General features: G+C 36.4%; 2 protein-coding genes across 2 annotated transcripts in view; both read left to right on the plus strand.

Moving 5' to 3' along the window:
* LOC126627810 (eukaryotic translation initiation factor 4G-like) overlaps positions 1-20171 on the plus strand; it is a 48387-nt gene that overhangs the window by 10283 nt on the left and 17933 nt on the right. The window lies entirely within an intron of this gene.
* LOC126627860 (eukaryotic translation initiation factor 4G) lies at positions 140-1391 on the plus strand. Its single transcript, XM_050297445.1, has one exon. The coding sequence runs from the start codon at positions 692-694 to the stop codon at positions 1271-1273; it is 582 nt and encodes a 193-aa protein (XP_050153402.1). The 5' UTR covers positions 140-691; the 3' UTR covers positions 1274-1391.

Consider the following 20171-nt stretch of genomic DNA (forward strand, 5'->3'; position numbering starts at 1 on the left):
CAGTGTCAGACTTCAGGGACAAACCTGAACTGAGTAGAACTAAGAGTACTATTTCAAAGGGGAAGAAGAAAAGAAAAGAAATTCTTAAGAAAAGAAAAGAAATTCTTTCTAAGGCAGATGCTGCTGGCGTGATCTCTGCTCCTGCTACTGCTTATGTTGAAAAACAGGTTTCAAATCTTTTGTCCTCTTCTTCAGTTGCTCCAACTGAGGAGTCTGTACCAGTTGTGACCACCACTGAACCAGAAGAATTATTGACAGGCAAAAAGGAGCTGCAAGACTTGACCGTCGCGGGAGAGGAATGATGGATGATGATAGATGGAATAAGGGAGGTGCTACCAATTTCCGAACTAGCCAAGGACCAAATTTTGGTGTTTTGAGGAATCCGCGTGCACCGACACCAGTTCAGCAGGGAGGGATGCAAAGAAATAATTCTGATGCCAACAGGTGGCAGAGAGATACGAATTTTCAACCTAAGGGCTTGATGGCTTCTCCTCATGCTCCATTACAGGTGATGCACAAAGCTGACAGGAAGTATGAAATGGGTAAAGTGAGTGATGAAGAGTAGGCCAAGCAAAAGCAGTTAAAGGCTATACTGAACAAGTTAACTCCTCAAAATTTTGAAAAACCATTCGAGCAAGTGAAAGCTGTTAATGTAGATAATGCAACGACTCTAACTGGTATCATTTCACAGATGTTTGACAAGGCTCTTATGGAGCCTACTTTCTGTGAGATGATTGCTAACTTCTGTTGTTCTTATGCCTTAGTGTTGCCTGATTTCAGTGAAGAAAATGAAAAGATAACTTTTAAAAGATTGCTTTTGAACAAGTGCCAGGAGGAATTTGAGAGGGGAGGAAGAGAGCAAGAGGAGACCAATAAGGCCGATGAGGAGGGTCGGGTGAAACAGTCTGAAGAAGAAAGAGAGGAGAAAAGAATCAAAGCGCGAAGACGAAGGTTGGGTAATATTAGCTTGATTGGGGAGCTATACAAAAAGAGAATGTTGACCGAGAGAGTAATGCACGAATGCATTAAAAAGTTGTTTGGTCAGCAACAGACTCCAGTTGAGCAAAATATTGAAGCTTTGTGCAAACTAATGAGCACCATTGGGGAGATGATTGATCATCCGAATGCCAAGGAGTACATGGATGCATATTTTGAAAGGATGAAAAGCTTGTCGAATAACATGAAATTATCTTCTAGTGTTAGGTTCATGTTGAATGATGCAATTGATTTGAGAAAGAATAAATGGCAGCAGAGGAGGAAAGTTGAAGGATGAATAAAGATTGAGGAAGTGCACAGAGATGCTGCACAAGAACGACAAGCACAGTCTAGTAGGCTGGTCTGTGGTCCTAGAATCAATCCATCAGCTAGAAGGGGGCCTCCTAGTCCAAGAGGATCGACTATGTTCTCTTCACCTAATGTTCGTAGTTTCGATAGAACTCTTCCAACTTCACCACCCACACTTGCATATGGAGCAGGTTTAACACAAAATGTTCCTTCAGAAAATGTGTTGACTGAAGACCGTCTTAGGGATATGTCTTTGGCAGCAATTAGAGAATTTTACAGGTATATTTTTATTTTTGAGAGAGCAGTCCTTTCTCATTACATTTGTCATGCATGCTTTAGACTGTTCTAATTAATTTTTGTTATCTTTTAGTTCAATGCATCTTTCAGATGTGATCATTCTCTGCGTGCTAAAAAAATCTGCCTATGATTTGCTTAATGTGATTATCCGTTCAATTCTTGAAAGGAAAGTTGGGCATGTGTGTTCTGTGCCTGGGGAATGAATAGGACTTGGGCGCAATGGTTGGTCATCTTCCAGATCCTCTCAAATCACGGATTCTAGAGAAATTTATTTAGAGATTAGTGATGCTCATTGTAATCGTGCTAGAAGAAATTCATTACTGGTATCGTTCAAAAACTCATAATTATATGCCTGCAATGAAGAACTTTTGTACTGTAACTATGATTACAATATCCATAACATCGTGTATGTATTCTATTATATCCCAAAAAAAATGTAACTATGCTGCAATTCATATGTATTTGTAAATTATTAGGACCTCAGAACTTTGCATTTTCTTTTTGTATTTATTCCGAGTGAAGTGTATTTTTTATTTTATCTTCCTCCCATCCCTTCAATGAATATTTTGTTTGTGTTGCGAGAGAAAAGTAACGAGTTAATTGTATAGATCTATCTATGGAATTGATGATTTGATACTCTTACCTTTTTTAACGATATGTACAACGATAAATTTGCACTAAATGAAATGATGAAGGGTAAATTTGTACTCTAAATTAAATTAAATTATAAGATGATTGAAACTCAAGTGACATACGTATTACATGTGTAATTTTGATGATTAAACTTGGGTCAACAATTGCTTGCAAGAGCCTAAAACAAAAACAAATCCAACTGCCGGATGCTTTTTTCTAGTTTATTTTTTTGGTTCCAGTTAATGGACATTAATTAATCAGAGTAAGTACGCAATGATTCTGCTATGGTACAATTTTCGTTAAGTAGAGGGGTTTGTTTGACAAAAATAATCTTTAAAAGGTGGTAACGTGATCGTTTACGTGACAATTTAACAAATATATTGACAAATTTATCATGGAATGATTAAAATGATTTACGGTAGACAATGATGTAGGACAAGATTGTGGTGAATTTTCATGAAGAAAAAGTAAAGAAAATGAGAGCTCTATAAAACTGACAAGGAATGATGCATTAGAGAAAATCTCCACTCAAATACCAAATATGGCGTTAAAATAGGAAGAATATTGTGTTGGGATTTTTTGGTTGCTTGAGAAATGGACTGAAGGAAGACAAAAGGACGTGGCGGGAATTTATATATTTAGCGCTCAAGCTTCGTTTTGAGCCCAAGATACATTTTTGAAAAGAGCGTGACATCCCAGTTCAAACTCACTATTTTGTTGCAATGTTATGATGAATTTTAGTGTTCTAAAAATCGTAGGCGCTGGGCGGTGGCTGACCGAGGGGATTAATGCAAAATCGGGAGCAAAATCGGGATAGGGATTAGGCGGCCCTTGGGCGGCCTAGGTAGGCGACTGAGTGGCCTAGGCGGTCTAGGAATTTCAGTTTTGTTATGTTTTCAAGAATGCAGATCAGCTGCATTTTTTTTTTTTTTTTGCCTTTCTGGGTTTCTTCTGGTTCTCGGTTTGGCAAAGAGGAAAAGAGGAAGACGATGACATTCTCTCTCTTCCTTTCACACCATGTGACCAAGCTACATACTTTTCTTATTTAATTTTTTTTTCTTAGTTTCTCTCCAATCAAATTTGGACAGCTAGCATCAAATTGCTTGCTTTTTGTAAAAAGCCATAGGCTGTCAGTTCTAGCACATTGATTTTTCTCCAGAGGTGGATTGTCTGCCCTCCCATTTCCATACTCTTCTCATCCCTTCCTGTTTGTGTGGTCACGGTTAAGCGATGTCAATATTTTATATTCTTATTACTTTTTGTTTTATTATTTTTATAAAAAAATCAATATAAAATGTTGAAGTGGCTTAACCGTGACTACACAAACAGGAGAGGATTGGAAGAGTATGGAAATGGGAAGGCAGACAATCCACCTCTTTTTTCTCCTAAAAAATGATAGGGTGTCAGGTTGAAGATGTCATTGTCATTAAGTTTTGGTGCAGAGTTCCCATCTTTATGCGTCCTAGTGTGTCCTTTCCACATCCACATATTGAACACCTTTATTTCTCTTTAACTTCAACATAAATTAATATGATCTCTAAAAAATATTATTATGAACCACCCATATTGACATCATAATTTTCTCTTTATTATGAACCATCCAACCCAATACATGGGATTATTACTTTTATTTTAAAAAAATTAGATATGAATTATAATCATTCAAAATGTCTTAAGTTATATGGCATATATGCTTAATGTGTTTTTAAACTTTGAATTTGTTAGATACTTTTTTTTTTTGTATTTTATCATTCTTTTATTATCTTATCCATGAATTTCATATAAGTATAATTTTTTGTAAGTGTTAATATACACTTATTTACAAGATATACAAGAAATTTACTTAAATCCGTCTAGGCCGCCTAGCCCCCGCCTAACCGCCTAGAAGCTAGGCGCCAACCCGCCGCCCGACTAGTGCCTAGCGTTTTTTAGAATCTTGAATTTTAGTCATCCAAGGTTGTTTAGAAGTCCAAAACAGCAAAATAAACTTTGTAATCAATTTTGAACTTTTTAATTTCTGTTGGAATTCATGTCATTTTAATTCCCTAAGACCCTTGAGCTTCCCTAGGGTTGTGTTTATGTCTTTAAGCTATTGGGCTTCCAATGTAATTCATCAATTTCAAAATTAATCAAACACCCTTTTCAGTTTTCTCTCAAAATCTAATGGACTCAAGAATCCTTTGTTTTTCAAGATTTACGTTTGTAATCATTCACGCTCGTGATGCGTCAATTAGTATCAAAGCAGGGATTTATCATGTTCTTTGGCAATCGATTATGGGAGAAGCAAAACCCTAAGCGGCGTTGTTCGTAAGGGAATGGCAATAGATGCGGTGTGCGCAAAAAGAATAGCCCCGAGCCACCCTCATCTAGTTGATGTTGAAGATATTCCTATTTTCTTGGGAAGTGATTGCATTAAAGGTTTTCTCTTGTGGGTTGAGGATGTAGAGAAACTTTTCAAGATACAACCAATTCCAGAAAGGAAGATAGTGAAGATCAATCGTTGCTTCTTGTTTAGATGGTGATGTGCATTTATGGTGGGATCAAATGCAAGAGTCTAGGCGAAAACAAGGTAAAATCCTATCACTTGGCATTGGTTGAAGTGACTAATTGTTAAACAATTTCTTTTTTATTTATTTATTTATACAAATTGTATTTGGCAAGTATGGGTCAAGCAATCATTAGAAAAGAAGCTAAAGTGATGGAGAATGATATTTCATTATGCCAAGAAACGGTGGAGGTCAAGGTGGAAATAATGAATGAGTAATTTTGCTGATTGAGAATCTTGTTGAAGAAGATCTCCTAAAACATGACAACTCACAAGTGCAGACTCAAGAAATTCAAGGTATGGGTGATTATGAATTGCTATGATTTTTGGAGAATCATCAATCTACTAAATAGGGGTTAAATTCCATTGTTGACCAAACAACAAAATTGGGGAAGGAAAATATTTTGATTATCGATGGCATAGTTCAATCTTGTTTATGGAATTAATTTAATGATTATTTCACCTACTTTCACTGAAAGTTGGGCTTCTTGAGTTGAACTTTCAGTGCTTCTCAAGTCGAAGAATTTATTTGCTTAACAAGGTTGCCAACTAGCTATCAAGATCGTTTTAAGAAGAACTCGAGGTTGAGTTCTTTATCAGTGGATGAGTCTGATATAAACAAGATATGAGTCAATTCTGACGAAGAAAGATAAAGAAAATAAAATGTTTCAAATTCTGAAAAAGAATAATTAAAGTTGGGAAATATTGGATTTAATTGATATGGTGACATAAAAGGCAATAAGAAGTATTTTGGTATTGGAATTAGGCGTATGATATATCGTTTTGAATAGAATCGCGAGCAGAACAAGAGTCATGGTCATCCCATGAGCCCATCGTGTTTAAGGTCATCCAAGGTCATTTTAGACTCCCAAACCAGCATTTTAAAGTTTGTAATAAAAATTGGACTTTTGGTTTTTCGTTCAATTTATGTCATTTTAATTTTCCTAAGACTTCTGAGCTTTCCCAAGGCGAAGTTAAGTTTATTTAAGCCTTTCGGCTTCTATGTAATCATCATTGAAGAATTAAACAATAAACCTTTGAAATTTTCTCTCTAAACTTGTGGATTCCAGCTTTCTGATTTTTGGGTTTACCTTTTAATCCCATTTACTACGTTCGTGCAGTGTCAATTGGTATCAGAGTAGAAACTTGCCCTGTTCTAATGGCAATCAATGGTGATACAAACCTTTGTTCAACATTGATTGTGGGGAGGAGGCTATTTATGTAATACCAAAGATCTTCTATGGTGATTGCAGATAGTATTTTGTTGATGGGGAATGCGATGGAGAATTTTCCTTAAGCCAAACTCGTCAACTTGATGTTGGGAATGAATTGAAATGCAATGAAAGATGATGTGAGGACTTGCAATGATGGAGTTGTACAACTATTTTGCTAAATATGGATGAGCAACATGGAATGTGAGTTCACATGCTTTTATACTCAAGACCAATTTTTGAAAAGTTGATTGGCCAACCTATATTTGGGACCATGATTTTCTGAGCCCATGACACATTTAAGATAGACCGGAATGCCTCAGCCCTGTTGACCCTAAAAACTATCAAGCCTATGTGGCACGTAGGCCGAGTAATTAATGAGCTAACTACGTCATTCGGTTGTATGCGGGCGTGCCAATTCGTCGGCCGATGCGTTGGGTGCGCTGCTGACTTCTCGATCTTGCGATTACGGTCGAGGAAGGAACATGTCTCGGCCTTCGGGTTCTAGAGCCTGAAGACAAGGCTGCTAGTTCTGTGAAGTTCAATATCAAAATCGGCTCTTAGGATGCCGAATGTAGTAACCTGGTAACACCTTACTTCATCGAGAAGGCTAATGAGGTGACCTCTGCCAATAAGGATTTGAAAATCCTTCTCAACCGAGACTTGGATAGATAACCAGTCAGCCTCGTCGCAGTGTTGTTTATCCAAACTGAAGGTGTTTCGCAGTCGGCTGATTCTACGGCAACAGTGCTGTTTATCCAAACTGAAGATGTGTTAGCGAAAAAGAAAATAAAAAAAATCTCAAAGTTGTTGAGAGGTTTGAGCAAAGCAATTTGTGTGTTGAGTTGGAGAGGGCTTGAATGATGCACTCATTCCTCTATTTATAGAACTAACTTAGCGCAAAATCCAGTCGTGACCATCAATCACCACAAATAATAATAGTTTTGTAGAGATGATTATCCAATGAGAGCCGTGGCACTCAACGTATTTGGTGCTAACCACGCATTGGCTTACTGCACGGAATTAATCTTTCAAGTTGGACCTCCACCTTGGTTACCAACTGGTGCCACCACATGCTAGGACTATTCTCATAATGCATGATGCTCAATCCCCAGGTTGAATGCTAAGAACCCCAAATTAAATTGAACTATTATGCTTGCTTTGATATAGTTTGCTTCACATTTATCTCGTATAAGAAAAGTGTCAAGATAATTCATTATTAAAAGATAATTATCATGATTAAAAATCATAATATTATCCCCTAACAACAACAAAATTATCTTAACCTTCCTATCCGATGATGTGGAGCTATGCTCACTCAACGGTCTTGATTGCACTGCCGATTGTGTAATTTTGGGTCCAAACAAGCCCATAAAGCACAATCCAACATGCTAGGCTTAAGGCCTATTAGAGATATTACTTTTCTCCCAAGTAGGAAACCCTAATTTAAGTCAAATTAGGATAGTTGGGGATTATGCAATGTAATCATGATTCTAGATGGATTTGGTAACTTATCCAAGATTTCCTCCTAGATAGACTCCCGATTTGATGAAGATTACTTTACCTACAAGGACTCTCAAGATCCCTATAAATACTCAAGCCTGGGTATTCATCAGGGAGACATGAATCTCTCTCTTTCGGACCATTGATGGATTCATCTTCTCTAGCATTCATATTCTCTCTACGCTTAACAGAGGCTTCCACCCCACTACCATAGGCTACTCGTCATGGATGGTTCACACCATTCTTTCTTAGGACTACACCCGCGGTTTGATTCTCCTTCCCGGAGATATCTAGGCAGTAATAATTGGGTTCAACCACACCTCATCCCCCAATCAACACTATTCTCCCCTCGTTGGAGATCATGGGCAAGTCCGACTTGATTTTGCCTCCGTTGTTGAATGTGCACAAATTTGGTTCCAACAATTGATGCTCTCGTTGATAGAGAACTCATATTTCCCCAACCAACGTCCTTTGCCATGAGTAATGACGAAAGCCGAAAGATCCTGGAAAAAAAGAACTTTGACTGATGTTCCAGAGACAACCATGAAATCCCAAAAGTCAATAGGAAGATTAATCTTTCAGGAAGGAAATTGCCAAAAAGTTACAATGTCCTCCAAACATAATAAGGGAAGGACATCCTACATGACATGCACATTTTGATTAATTTTAGAGAGGTGTATTCAATTGGGAATTTGAGAGATTTAAATGGATTTATAAATCCATGAATTTTTATGGAGTTTAATTGATTTGTAGAGATTCCATGTAAAATTTGGATTCAATTCCCTTGAAATCTCGTGGGAGAGAGGTGAGATTTGTAGATGCTTAAAATACATTACGAAATCTCTCCAATTCCTTCTAATTCCTCAACTTTTTCAAAATCTTTTTGTTTTTTGTTTTATGTTTTTTTTTTTTTTTGAAACAAATGAGAGAAGATAGGGTGAGCTTAGCCTTAAAATAGGTTAGCAATAATGCAGTTCAAATTCGCATTGGCGATAATCGAACCTAAGTCTTCTCACTTACAAGCGAAGAGAAATACCACTAGACTGTAATACTCAATGGAAAAATTAAATTCTAAAATACACGTAGAATGTTATAAACTTCTTTAAAGTCCTAATTGAATACACCCAAATTTCTAAGGATTTTAATATATTATCTTAAAATCATAATTGAAGACACGTTGAATTTCATAGAATCACTTAAATTCATGATTGAAACACCTAGATTCATTAAATGAATTAAAATCCCTCAAAATTCCAATCGAATACACTCATTTAAATGCCTTGTGCTATTTTTTATTTTATAAGAATTGAACATAATCTTAGGTAGAACCATGATGATCGACTAAATTCACTCTTTCGTATTTCCCTTTTTTTTTCCTTTTTTTTTTACTGCAAGGAGAATCATCAATAGTTTTGTGAGTCATTGTACAACCAAGCCTGGTAATTGAGAGAACTATATCGACTCCAATTCAGAATGAAGTCCATGCCAGTCACGGAGACGAACAGAAAAAGGAGACATCGAATCAATCCCTACCAAATCAAATTGCTCCGTCTGTAGGAACATCGCCAACCCTATAATCCTCGACGCCCATTCGTAGGCAACTCGCCATTCAACCTGCAAGCTCAACCCAACTTGGAACAGTAACGTTTGACGGATTTAGGTGCACTCCCCACTCTGCCGAACCCTCGATCAACATCATCGACTCTGTTACGACACACTGGATCTGCACTATCCGTTTCGTAATCCACCTCATCTTCTCAGACCAATGCGGATTGTTCAATCTGCAGTGCTTGGTTGACCCGTGTGCTCTGCTTTAGTGACGTCATTCGCAGAACTCATGGCTTACATCATAAACTAGAACATGCCACTCTCACCAGACCCGCAACGGAAATCTAGAAAATGACGCTTGCTCGACCAATCTGACTATTGTGAGGCAAGTTCGATTTGCAACAACCTTGGCTTTGCACAGTAATTTTGAAAATTGTTATTTGAATAAAATGGTAAGGAAAGACAACTCAAAAGAACGACATCTTTCTCCTTGTTCAGATCCCAATTCAATATGTGTGGATCACCACCTCTTTCTCTTAAAATGCTAATTGGATGAGGAAGAAGTCCCAACACAAGAAGAAGAATAAAATCTTTGGCAAACGGATAGGATAGGCTTTCCCAATCTTAAGCGACCAAGTCACATGTCTTTCTCGTTGATTGTGGGATCCATTGAGTGTCGCATGGGCTTGACATACAACAAAAGCCATATTGTGAAGGCACCTGCTCTGTGGTGCACAATAACAAGTAATAAGCTTGGGAAAGTGAGTAGCTTCGACTCCGACAACGACATAACCATTTCGACAAGCATAGCAGAGTCTCAATGTGAAATCCCGTCCCCAGATTTCACTATTTAAATTACGTATTTTTGTATTATTAATTTCAAGATTTAGTTTTAAAGAATTTTATATATAGTTGGCAACCATGCATAAATCTTTTATTTAGAAAAAAAAAATTGAAGCTACCTGATGGCAGCGAAGGAGAAGGGGGGAGGAGAGTTTCAAGAGGGAAGAAAGGAGAGAGGTGGACGAATGGGGAGAGGAGAGAGGAAGGATGGTAACCAATAGAGAGTGAAAGCAAGGAGGAAAGGGAGAAAAGGGAGGAACACAGGATCCCGAAGGATCCGGTTCTAACCCGTCGGCCAACCCGATTTGGTTAGCCAATTTCGACGATTTTCACCCCTTTTTCGGCGAATTAGACCAATCCACCGCTCCAGATCATTATCTTGACCCTTCCTCTACCATTCCCACACAAAATTCGGGGAGATTAGGTTTGAAATTGTGGAGATTTGCACCGGTGGGTGCAACGGGCTTCGGGGCGGCAATCTATCAAATTCAAAGGTAACTCCGTCAGCCAACACCACCAAAATACTCCCCTCAACCTCAAGAACAAAGCCCAAGTAGTGGTGGAGGTGTCAGAGTAAGTATGGAGGTCGAATCGGAGCACACCCAATCCTAGGGTTCCAGCGATTCGTGGGTGATTTCAAGTGTTTCCCGGCTGAATTGGACTCTAGCCCAGGTATGAAATTACTCCCCTAACTGAGATCTAGTTGTTTATAAAATTTGGTAATTTTTGGAATTAGTTGAATTTTCCAGCAAGTCGGGGCGGCCGACCGCCAACCGCGGCGGCGCGTGGATAGTGGGCCGATGATATCTTCTAAGTTCAATTAGATGCCCTGATTTCATAATTGATATCCGTAGGACACGGTTTGATAGTTTGAACTTAGTTTCATTACGATACATCACTAGAACAAAATTTGAATCAATGATCCGACCGTTGAATCATCACCACAATTTGATACATTATAGTAAGTAATATTTGAGGACAATAGGAACTTACGGATTGGGAATCCGACGTATGGATCTTCCCGAATTAGACCTGTAAGTTTGTAAAATAAAATGTCGACCGCCACTTAAATTTGTGATTGGCGGAGATATGACCATCGTATCGTAGTGAGACTTTAGTATATTATTCTAGAAGTATAATTTTGACTTTGGGAAGTTATGGATCGAAAATCTGATGTACGTATCTTCCGGATCGAATTACGTAGGGTTGTGGACCTTATCGTTGACCAAGAATTGACTTTTGGTCAATATGTCTCGAAGCGTTTTCAATACTAAATTTAATACCATGGGATACTAAGTGAAGTCTAATGTGACCACATTGGTTAGAGAGTGACTTGAAAATATGGGATATAGTTATTACCTTGATTTCTTATATTAAGATCATTTGTGAATATGATTTGGGTTATAAATGAAATTTCTAATGAAATGTGAGTATTATATATATATAGATATATATATATATATATATATATGCGCCATAGACCCATGTTTATTGAATGTGAATTCTATTGAAGTGTTATTTTTATTTCTGGCCATCGATTTATTTTCATTAAGTATGATTTGACTTGTGCTTCGGAAATATGGTTTGTATTGTATGATTGGATTGATGTGATGAAATGTGAGGGCTAATAGTGGACCGTTAAACTATTGTCATGAGGTTTGTTACTTAAACACTTGTTTCACATCTTGTTTCCTTATTTCACTTTTTGTGTCATTAAGCCCTTCTAAATTAAGTACTTGGTTCTTGTATTGTTTCTTCAAGCTGTTGTTGTATCCCTTGATTTTCCACTCGATTCACTGATGGTCCGGAATCCCTTCGATTTTACGATTCCGTTGAGTAATGGTCCGGAATTGTACCCTGGCTCGGATTCCGTTGAGTGATGGTTTGGAATCCCTTCTATTCTGCGATTCCGTTGAGTGATGGTCCAGAATCGATCCAGCTTGTATTCCATTGGGTGGTTCTATATGCATGGTACTCCCCGATTCCATTGAGTGATGGTCCGGAATCCCTTCTACTCCGCGATTCCGTTGAGTGATGGTCTGAAATCGTATCCTGAGTTTGATTTCGTTGAGTGGTTCGGAATCCCTCTGGTGACTTGATTCCTAGGATATGATTTCAGCTTCAAAGATGTAGGCTTCAGCCGAACTGTGTCGCCCTAGCCCTGCATGTCAGTGTGTTGTATGGGTTATTATGTGGTGTAATTATTGGATGTTGTTGGATGTAATTGTTATGATTATGATATACCGTTGACCAATATGGCTATAGATTATTATTGCGCCTCGTCGATTGTTCCTTGATATGTTGCACGCTCTGAATTGTGCATTATGTTGAAATATGATAGTTTATGTGATGAATATTCGAGTGTAGTGAAAAGTTGAACTACGAATGGCTTGATCCCTATTGAGGGTACGTAGGCAGTCTAACGAAGAGGTTAGATGCAGCCATAAAGTATACGCAAAATTATTATGCATCTGAATCTTAAATTATATTTTGTGCATATCCAAAAGGTGGGGTATGTTGAGTTACGAGCATTTAGGGACATCACGTGTCGATTTTGGACATATGTCGGGATCAGGGTGTGACACTAAAAATGGAAAGAAATTCATTGGTGGCAAGCCACTCCTAAAAGAAAGTATAAGTTCAACTTTGAAACTAAGTTTCAAGTTCCATCAAAGTTCCAAACTCAAATATGAACCGTGATAGTTATACAACATAGCGCAGTGATCTTGCTACAACACAAAGAATTACAAAAAAAGAAGTCTCATTTCTCTACCATTATTATTACTCAATTTTCAATTACCCTCGCTTAACTTTTTTTGTTTGAGCTAGGACTAATTAGATTATTGGTGTATTTTTGTTCACCATTCACCTTGTGATTCCAAGATGTGATATTCCTAGAATTTAGAGAAAAGCATGTCCATACAAATTCGCACAAAACGAACTTGGTTCACTAAAGCTTGCAAGTAGGAAGCAAAGACAGGTTTGACCCTATGCAAACCAACACCTCATCACAAGTCTGACTTGTAAACCTCTCGACTAAAGTCAACATGTAACTCAGTTTGAGTCCATCAACACTCCAACTGGGGCAAGTGCTCGCAAAGCTCTAGGGTAATGTAATCGTGCCTGAAACCAATTTTGCGCACTTGAATGATTTTTAATGGAAAGTTGATTTCCTAGATGAATTTCAATATAATGCCAATTGGAGACTTGGAGACTAAAGCTAAGACATTGAAGATTGTTGTAATAAAATTTCATAATTTTCTACAAAGCCAATCTTCCAGGTTTTGGAACAAAGATGGTCGAAGCTACATTCCAGTAAGAACTGCACAGCTATGGGAAAACGAAGATTTCAAAGCCTTCCCGATTTTTTCTAGTAACATGCCATATATTCCTTAAAAGATCTTAAATAGAGCTATAATTTTCCACTAAGACATAACGGTATCAAATATGGCATGCAAAACAGCTGAATAGTAGGCTAACCCAACCAGCACATCGTAGCAGCATGGCTAGCTTGCCAGGTTAAACTATACATGCTAAAAAAAACTGAGTTTTATGCAATACATCGTCCCGAAGATATGGATGTAAGCTTTCTATAGAATATTGTAGAAATCAATTTTGAGCTACGTGGAAGTCATTATCACATTTTTACCACCCATAACACAAGTTGGAATTCTTTGCGAGATTTTCTAAGTTATTCCTCCAAACTCATATCAAACGAGGTACAACATGCCGCAATAACGTATGAGTTCTGGATGCACACAGTCATCAACGGCTAACCTAAGGGTTCCAACTAATACAAGTCAGCTCCAATGAGCTAAAAACAAAAATCATCCACAAAGCACTGCTTGATAACTCTACACTTGTCCTCCTATACTACTAGCTCGTAATGGAAAATGACAATGGGCATACTAGAGTAAGAAGAAAAAAATCTCATGAACTTGAACAACCCATACAACACATGGTAGTTATGGACTTGAAATCCTACACATGAAGAAGTTCGAATAGTATATTACTCCGCCTTACTCTAAAACTATTTAGAGTCAAGCGGATCAGAGTAAGAATGCCTTTCTAGTTTGGTCAGGGACTAAACAACTTTCATCTCAAAGCTGCACAAATAGAGCAATGATGCCACTATCATTCTGTTTCAGAGCCACTGATGTTGAAACTAAATTCACGCACTGTTATATGTGGAAGAAGTGCTCAAACTCGACTACTTGTAAAACAATAAACAACTGTGGGCAAGCCTAGGACCCAGGGGGTATGTGTCGACCAAAAGCTCTCCAACGGTCAAGTTAGTAAACAATTTTAGACTCAGGCAGTGGGCAAGAGAATTCAAGTGTTTTGGTTGCGTTACTAGAGATAAACCCTAGACCGGTGTAAATCCTTGTTCTAAGTTGAGAGAATTCTAAAGGATATCTAGAAGTAGATATTGCACCCTTTTAGGATGTATGATTACTTGTGATGCACGCCAATTTCTAAATTGTAAGAACTCTAAGACTTAATGGATCTGATTGTGTCCATATCCGGATCAAATCGAGTGTGTTGCGGAATAAGCATGGCCATCCAGCAGAGTTGCTAGGATTTCACCTATTGCCCCGGAATAAAGTGATGGTGGCACTACTACTACGTCTGATCCAGCTTCGCCCAGAGCCGGTGAGTCCATGACCGGACTTCCAAGGCAACTACATTCAGATCAGCCTTACTCTGGCCCTGGAAAATCATGGACCAACAATTGCCCCCAACTATGCATCTAAGAGGCAACTTGTTCCCTTTGAGGATGGATTGTTACCCAAGGTCATGCCTTTCGGAGTAAGCTTGAATACAAACTGTTTAGTTTTCTACTTTTGTGTTGATCTGACCTTTGGCGTTAAAATGGGGCTATTGATTCACTTTGGTTTCTATCACACAACCCCTAGAATCGTGCAAAATCAACTGTAATGATGACAAATGCCTCCATTTCGTGTACACGTTTCACAAAAACCAATCACATGTTTCTTTAAGTGGTTTCGATCTTATACGCATCAAGTCCCAATACTAAAGACTTTTCACATTCAACGGCGAGATCCTTTAGTGACTTACTTTAAATAGCTGCTTCCCATTTGAGATTTCTAGTCATTTTCACTTTCACACCATGGAACCTCTGCATTCTAACCAAAGTTTTCTTTCCACACTCAGTTTCCTCTCTGATCTTTTGATGTTTGAAATCCTTCAACCAAAAACCTTCTTTTTTTTTTCTCAACAATCTCTGCCAAACGAAGCTAAGTAATACCCAATTTAGCCATAATTTCATGCTAATAGCCTTTGCTTTTTGAGATTTGTTCCATAACATTCACCCCTCGTAGTACCCTTCATGCAGTCCTTGCATATGGGTGGAATCCTAATAACTTGTTGAGATTCATTAGGGGGTTCTTCGTCACTGCTTTCTTCCTCATCCTTCATTTGTGGATGATGACGTGGGGTATCTCTATCAGAATACTCGCCCTTAATATAGTATCTTGCTCGGAATACAACAAGATGGGCATAGTACACAATTGGTCTTACAGTAAAAACTCCATTAGAGTCAAGGATTCTAGCCAAGTAGCCTTCAAAAATTTCTTTTGCCAGGGGTGAAGGCTTGTCACCCCAAAATTGTAGTATCTATTTGAGCCCTTTTACTCGGACTTTGATAATAAACATGTGCTTGTGCTTAGACCCGACAGTTTCTGACACAACACGAAAACGACACGAAAATAACAAGTTTCGGGTCAACACAATAACTAATCAGGTCATTATCGAGTGACCCATTAAGAACCCGTTAATAGCATGTTCTTAACGAGTATACACGCGGGTAACACGTGAGTAACCCGTTTCGACCCGTTAAGAAAAAAAATATTTTGATAATTTTAAATTTTAATTACTAAAAGATTTATTATAAAATACAATAGCCATATTAATATATACAATATATTCTATATTAAATATATAGTTTTGTATTATTATTGTTCTATATAAGTTAAAAAAAAGTTTTAGTCATTATTTATTTTTATTATGAGAGTTCCTTATTATCATTATTAGGATAAATTTTACTTAACATGTTGTTGTCTAAAATTAAAATAAACTAGTATAGTATTTGTGTAGGCAAGAACTAAGAAGACATACATACAAGTATGAAAAATGTGAAAGAATCAGTGAAGAAAATATCGATAATATCGACGAAATATCGCCGATATTATCGTTTTTTTGGGACCCCGATATTTTATTAACTATCCAACTTGTTTTCGGAAAAATATATCGATAATATCGCGATATTTTCGAAACTATCGCGATATTTTGTATTGGCTAAATCGGAGAACAAAGCCGGAGCAAATAGGGTTTCAGTACAAAGCCGAATCCCTAAATCCCCAAATTCTAATTCAAAGCAAATGAACTGAATCCCTAATTCCTAAATCCCTAAAATCGATTTCAGTACAAAAATCAACATGCAGAAAAATCGCAATCTGTACAAAATTGTAATTTACAAGCCGAGAAGAATGCCGGAGCAAATTAACCGAATCCCTAAATCCCCAAATTCGATTTCAAAGCAAATGAACTGAATCCCTAATTCCTAAATCCCTAAAATCGATTTCAGTACAAAAATCAAGCAACATGCAGAAAAATCGCAATCTGTACAAAAATTGTAATTTACAAGCCGAGAAGAACGCCGGAGCAAATTAACCGAATCCCTAAATCCCCAAATTCGAAATCAAAGAAAATGAACTGAATCCCTAATTCCTAAATCCCTAAAATCGATTTCAGTACAAAAATCAAGCAACATGCAGAAAAATTGAAATCTGTACAAAAATTAAAATTAAAAGCCGAGAAGAAGAGAAGTAGGAGCCTGGGAACGTCGTCTTCCTCACGAATCCAAGACGGTTGGGACAACGTCGTGCTCCTCAGTGGTGTCGACGGCTGGGACTACGATGAATTCCGGTCCATCTCCATGGAACAAGGTGGTTTAGAAGGCGGTTATCGAGTGGTGTCGACGGCTGGGTTTAGGGCGGGTGAGATGGGAGGAGCAAAGGGAGACACGGACGAGGAGGATCGAGATTCGAGAGATGAGTCTGTGTGTGTGTGTGGAAGAACTGGAGAAGGGGGAAGGGAGGGAGAAGACTGAGAACGAAGACTCAGAGAGAGAAGAGAGAGAAGAGAGAGATTGAGACGATTCGAGAAAGGAATGAATGATCGAGACTCTCTGAGCTCCGTGTGTGGTGTGCGTGTGTGGTGTGGTGTGGGGGGTCTCGAAGTGTGTGTGTGGTGGAGTGTGAGTTCTTCACTGTTTTTGACTGTCTGTGTGGTGGCGTGTAAGAAAAAAAAAGGATCCAATGATCCAAATAATTCAAAACCAAATAATTCAAAACCTATCTCTAGCTCTCTGATACAATGATCCAAATAACTTTTTGCAATTTCAGAGCATGGACAACAAATAATACTGCTTTCATAATGAAATCGTGTGACAGTCAGTAAGATTCTTTCACATGTAAAACAGTGTCAGTGTGTCAATGTCTGTTATATACTTACATTCTTTCACCTTATCAGAGGTGGAGTATCAGAGGCATTCACAGAATTTTCGTTTCTTCTTCTTCCCATACCATTTTCAAAACCATTCCAGATCCATTCCAAAGCTTGAACACAAAGGGTTCCATATTTAAGGTAAGTTTACAAACTTAAATTTATATTATTGTAATTTATACAACAACAAATAAATTTGTGTGGACTCGTATGTTAATTTTTTTAAGTAATTAATACTTGCATGTTAATTTTTGTAAGTAATTAAGTAATGTTAACAATTACATGTTAATTTTTTTAAGTAATTAAGTAATGTTGTATAATTATTCCCTAGGATAATTTTAATATGTTTAATGTTATTTATTATTTTATTTCCCTTACCATTTTCAAAGTCATTCCAGATCCATTCCAAAGCTTGAACACAAAGGGTTCCATATTTAAGGTAAGTTTACAAACTTAAATTTATATTATTGTAATTTATACAACAACAAATAAATTTGTGTGGACTCGTATGTTAATCTTTTTAAGTAATTAATACTTGCATGTTAATTTTTGTAAGTAATTAAGTAATGTTAACCATTACATGTTAATTTTTTTAAGTAATTAAGTAATGTTGTATAATTATTCCCTAGGATCATTTTAATATGTTTAATATTATTTATTATTTTATTTCCCTTACCATTTTCATTATCAAATTGGATTATTATTCATTAATATTAGGTTTTTTTTATTATCAAATTGGATTATTATTCTTTTATATTAGGATTATGTTTTTATCAAATTGGTGGATTATTCATTAAATTGGATTATTATCAAATTGGATTATTATTCATTAAATTGGATTATTATCAAATTGGATTATTATTCATCACTATGTTTTATATTAGGATTATTTTTTTATCAAATTGGATTATTATTCATTAAATTGGATTATTATCAAATTGGTGGATTATTCATTAAATTGGATTATTATCAAATTGGATTATTATTCATCACCATGTTTTATATTAGGATTATTTTTTTATCAAATTGGTGGATTATTCATTAAATTGGATTATTATCAAATTGGATTATTATTCATCACCATGTTTTATATTAGGATTTTTTTTTATCAAATTGGTGGATTATTCATTAAATTGGATTATTATCAAATTGGATTATTATTCATTATATTGGATTATTATCAAATTGGATTATTATTCATCACCATGTTTTATATTAGGATTTTTTTTTATCAAATTGGTGGATTATTCATTAAATTGGATTATTATCAAATTGGTGGATTATTCATTAAATTGGATTATTATCAAATTGGATTATTATTCATCACTATGTTTTATATTAGGATTTTTGTTTTATCAAATTGGTGGATTATTCATTAAATTGGATTATTATCAAATTGGATTATTATTCATCACCATGTTTTATATTAGGATTTTTTTTTATCAAATTGGTGGATTATTCATTAAATTGGATTATTATCAAATTGGATTATTATTCATTATATTGGATTATTATCAAATTGGATTATTATTCATCACCATGTTTTATATTAGGATTATTTTTTTTATCAAATTGGTGGATTATTCATTAAATTGGATTATTCATTAAATTGGATTATTATCAAATTGGATTATTATTCATTATATTGGATTATTATCAAATTGGATTATTTTTCATCACCATGTTTTATATTAGGATTATTTTTTTATCAAATTGGTGGATTATTCATTAAATTGGATTATTATCAAATTGGTGGATTATTATCAAATTGGATTATTATTCATTAAATTGGATTATTATCAAATTGGATTATTATTCATCACCATGTTTTATATTAGGATTTTGTTTTTATCAAATTGGATTATTATTCATTAAATTGAATTATAATCAAATTGGATTATTATTCATTAATATTAGGTTTTATTATTCCATATTATTTGTATAATTACTTAAATTTTTACAATCATTTTCTTTACTTTGTATTTAATTCTTCTGTAGAATAACTTTATTATTTAGGTTCTCTTATTTTATAAAAAAATAATTGTCTAATTTTCATGAAAAATAAATATAGGTACGTTTAAGATGTCCAGTAAACGTGATCCAGCTTGGGAACATGGAGACCCAATAGACGGAAACAAACATGGCACAATTTGCAAATATTGTGGTCAGGTAATGAAGAGTGGCGGAGTGACACGACTGAAGTATCATCTTAGTGGATTAGATCCATCAAAAAATGTCCAACGATGCGATAATGTCCCCCCAGAAGTGAAGGCATTCATCAGCACATTATTAAAAAAAAAACAGCAGAAGGAAAAGATAACACAGGGAATGGAAAATATTTGAGCTGGGCTACGGGGAGAAGTCTATGGCCAAGCGGTTGACAGTGATGATGATGACGATGAGGACGAATGTGATGATGACATGGGACCTGAAGAACGACGCAGTTTGAAACAAGCATTACGTGCCTCCAAACAGTCAGCATGGGAAAGAGAACACCTTCATAAAATTCCTAATAGGGGACAAGGTTCCGGGACAAGTGGTGGTGCACAAATGAGACGGGGAGGCAGTCTTAGAGAATCACAACCAACACCACCAATAGCCCCAAGTTTATATAAGTCATCCAACGCACGTCAAAAGAGTGTTTGGAGTTATTTCAAGGGAGGTAATGTGAAGGAGGGAATGGGGCGTCTAATTAGCAAGTTCTTTATCTATGAAAATGTCCCTGCTGCGAAGGCATCATCACATCATTTCAAAAATATGGTAGTGGGATGTCAACAGGC

This window comes from Malus sylvestris, chromosome 7 (assembly GCF_916048215.2).
Source record: "Malus sylvestris chromosome 7, drMalSylv7.2, whole genome shotgun sequence".
NCBI lineage: Eukaryota > Viridiplantae > Streptophyta > Magnoliopsida > Rosales > Rosaceae > Malus > Malus sylvestris.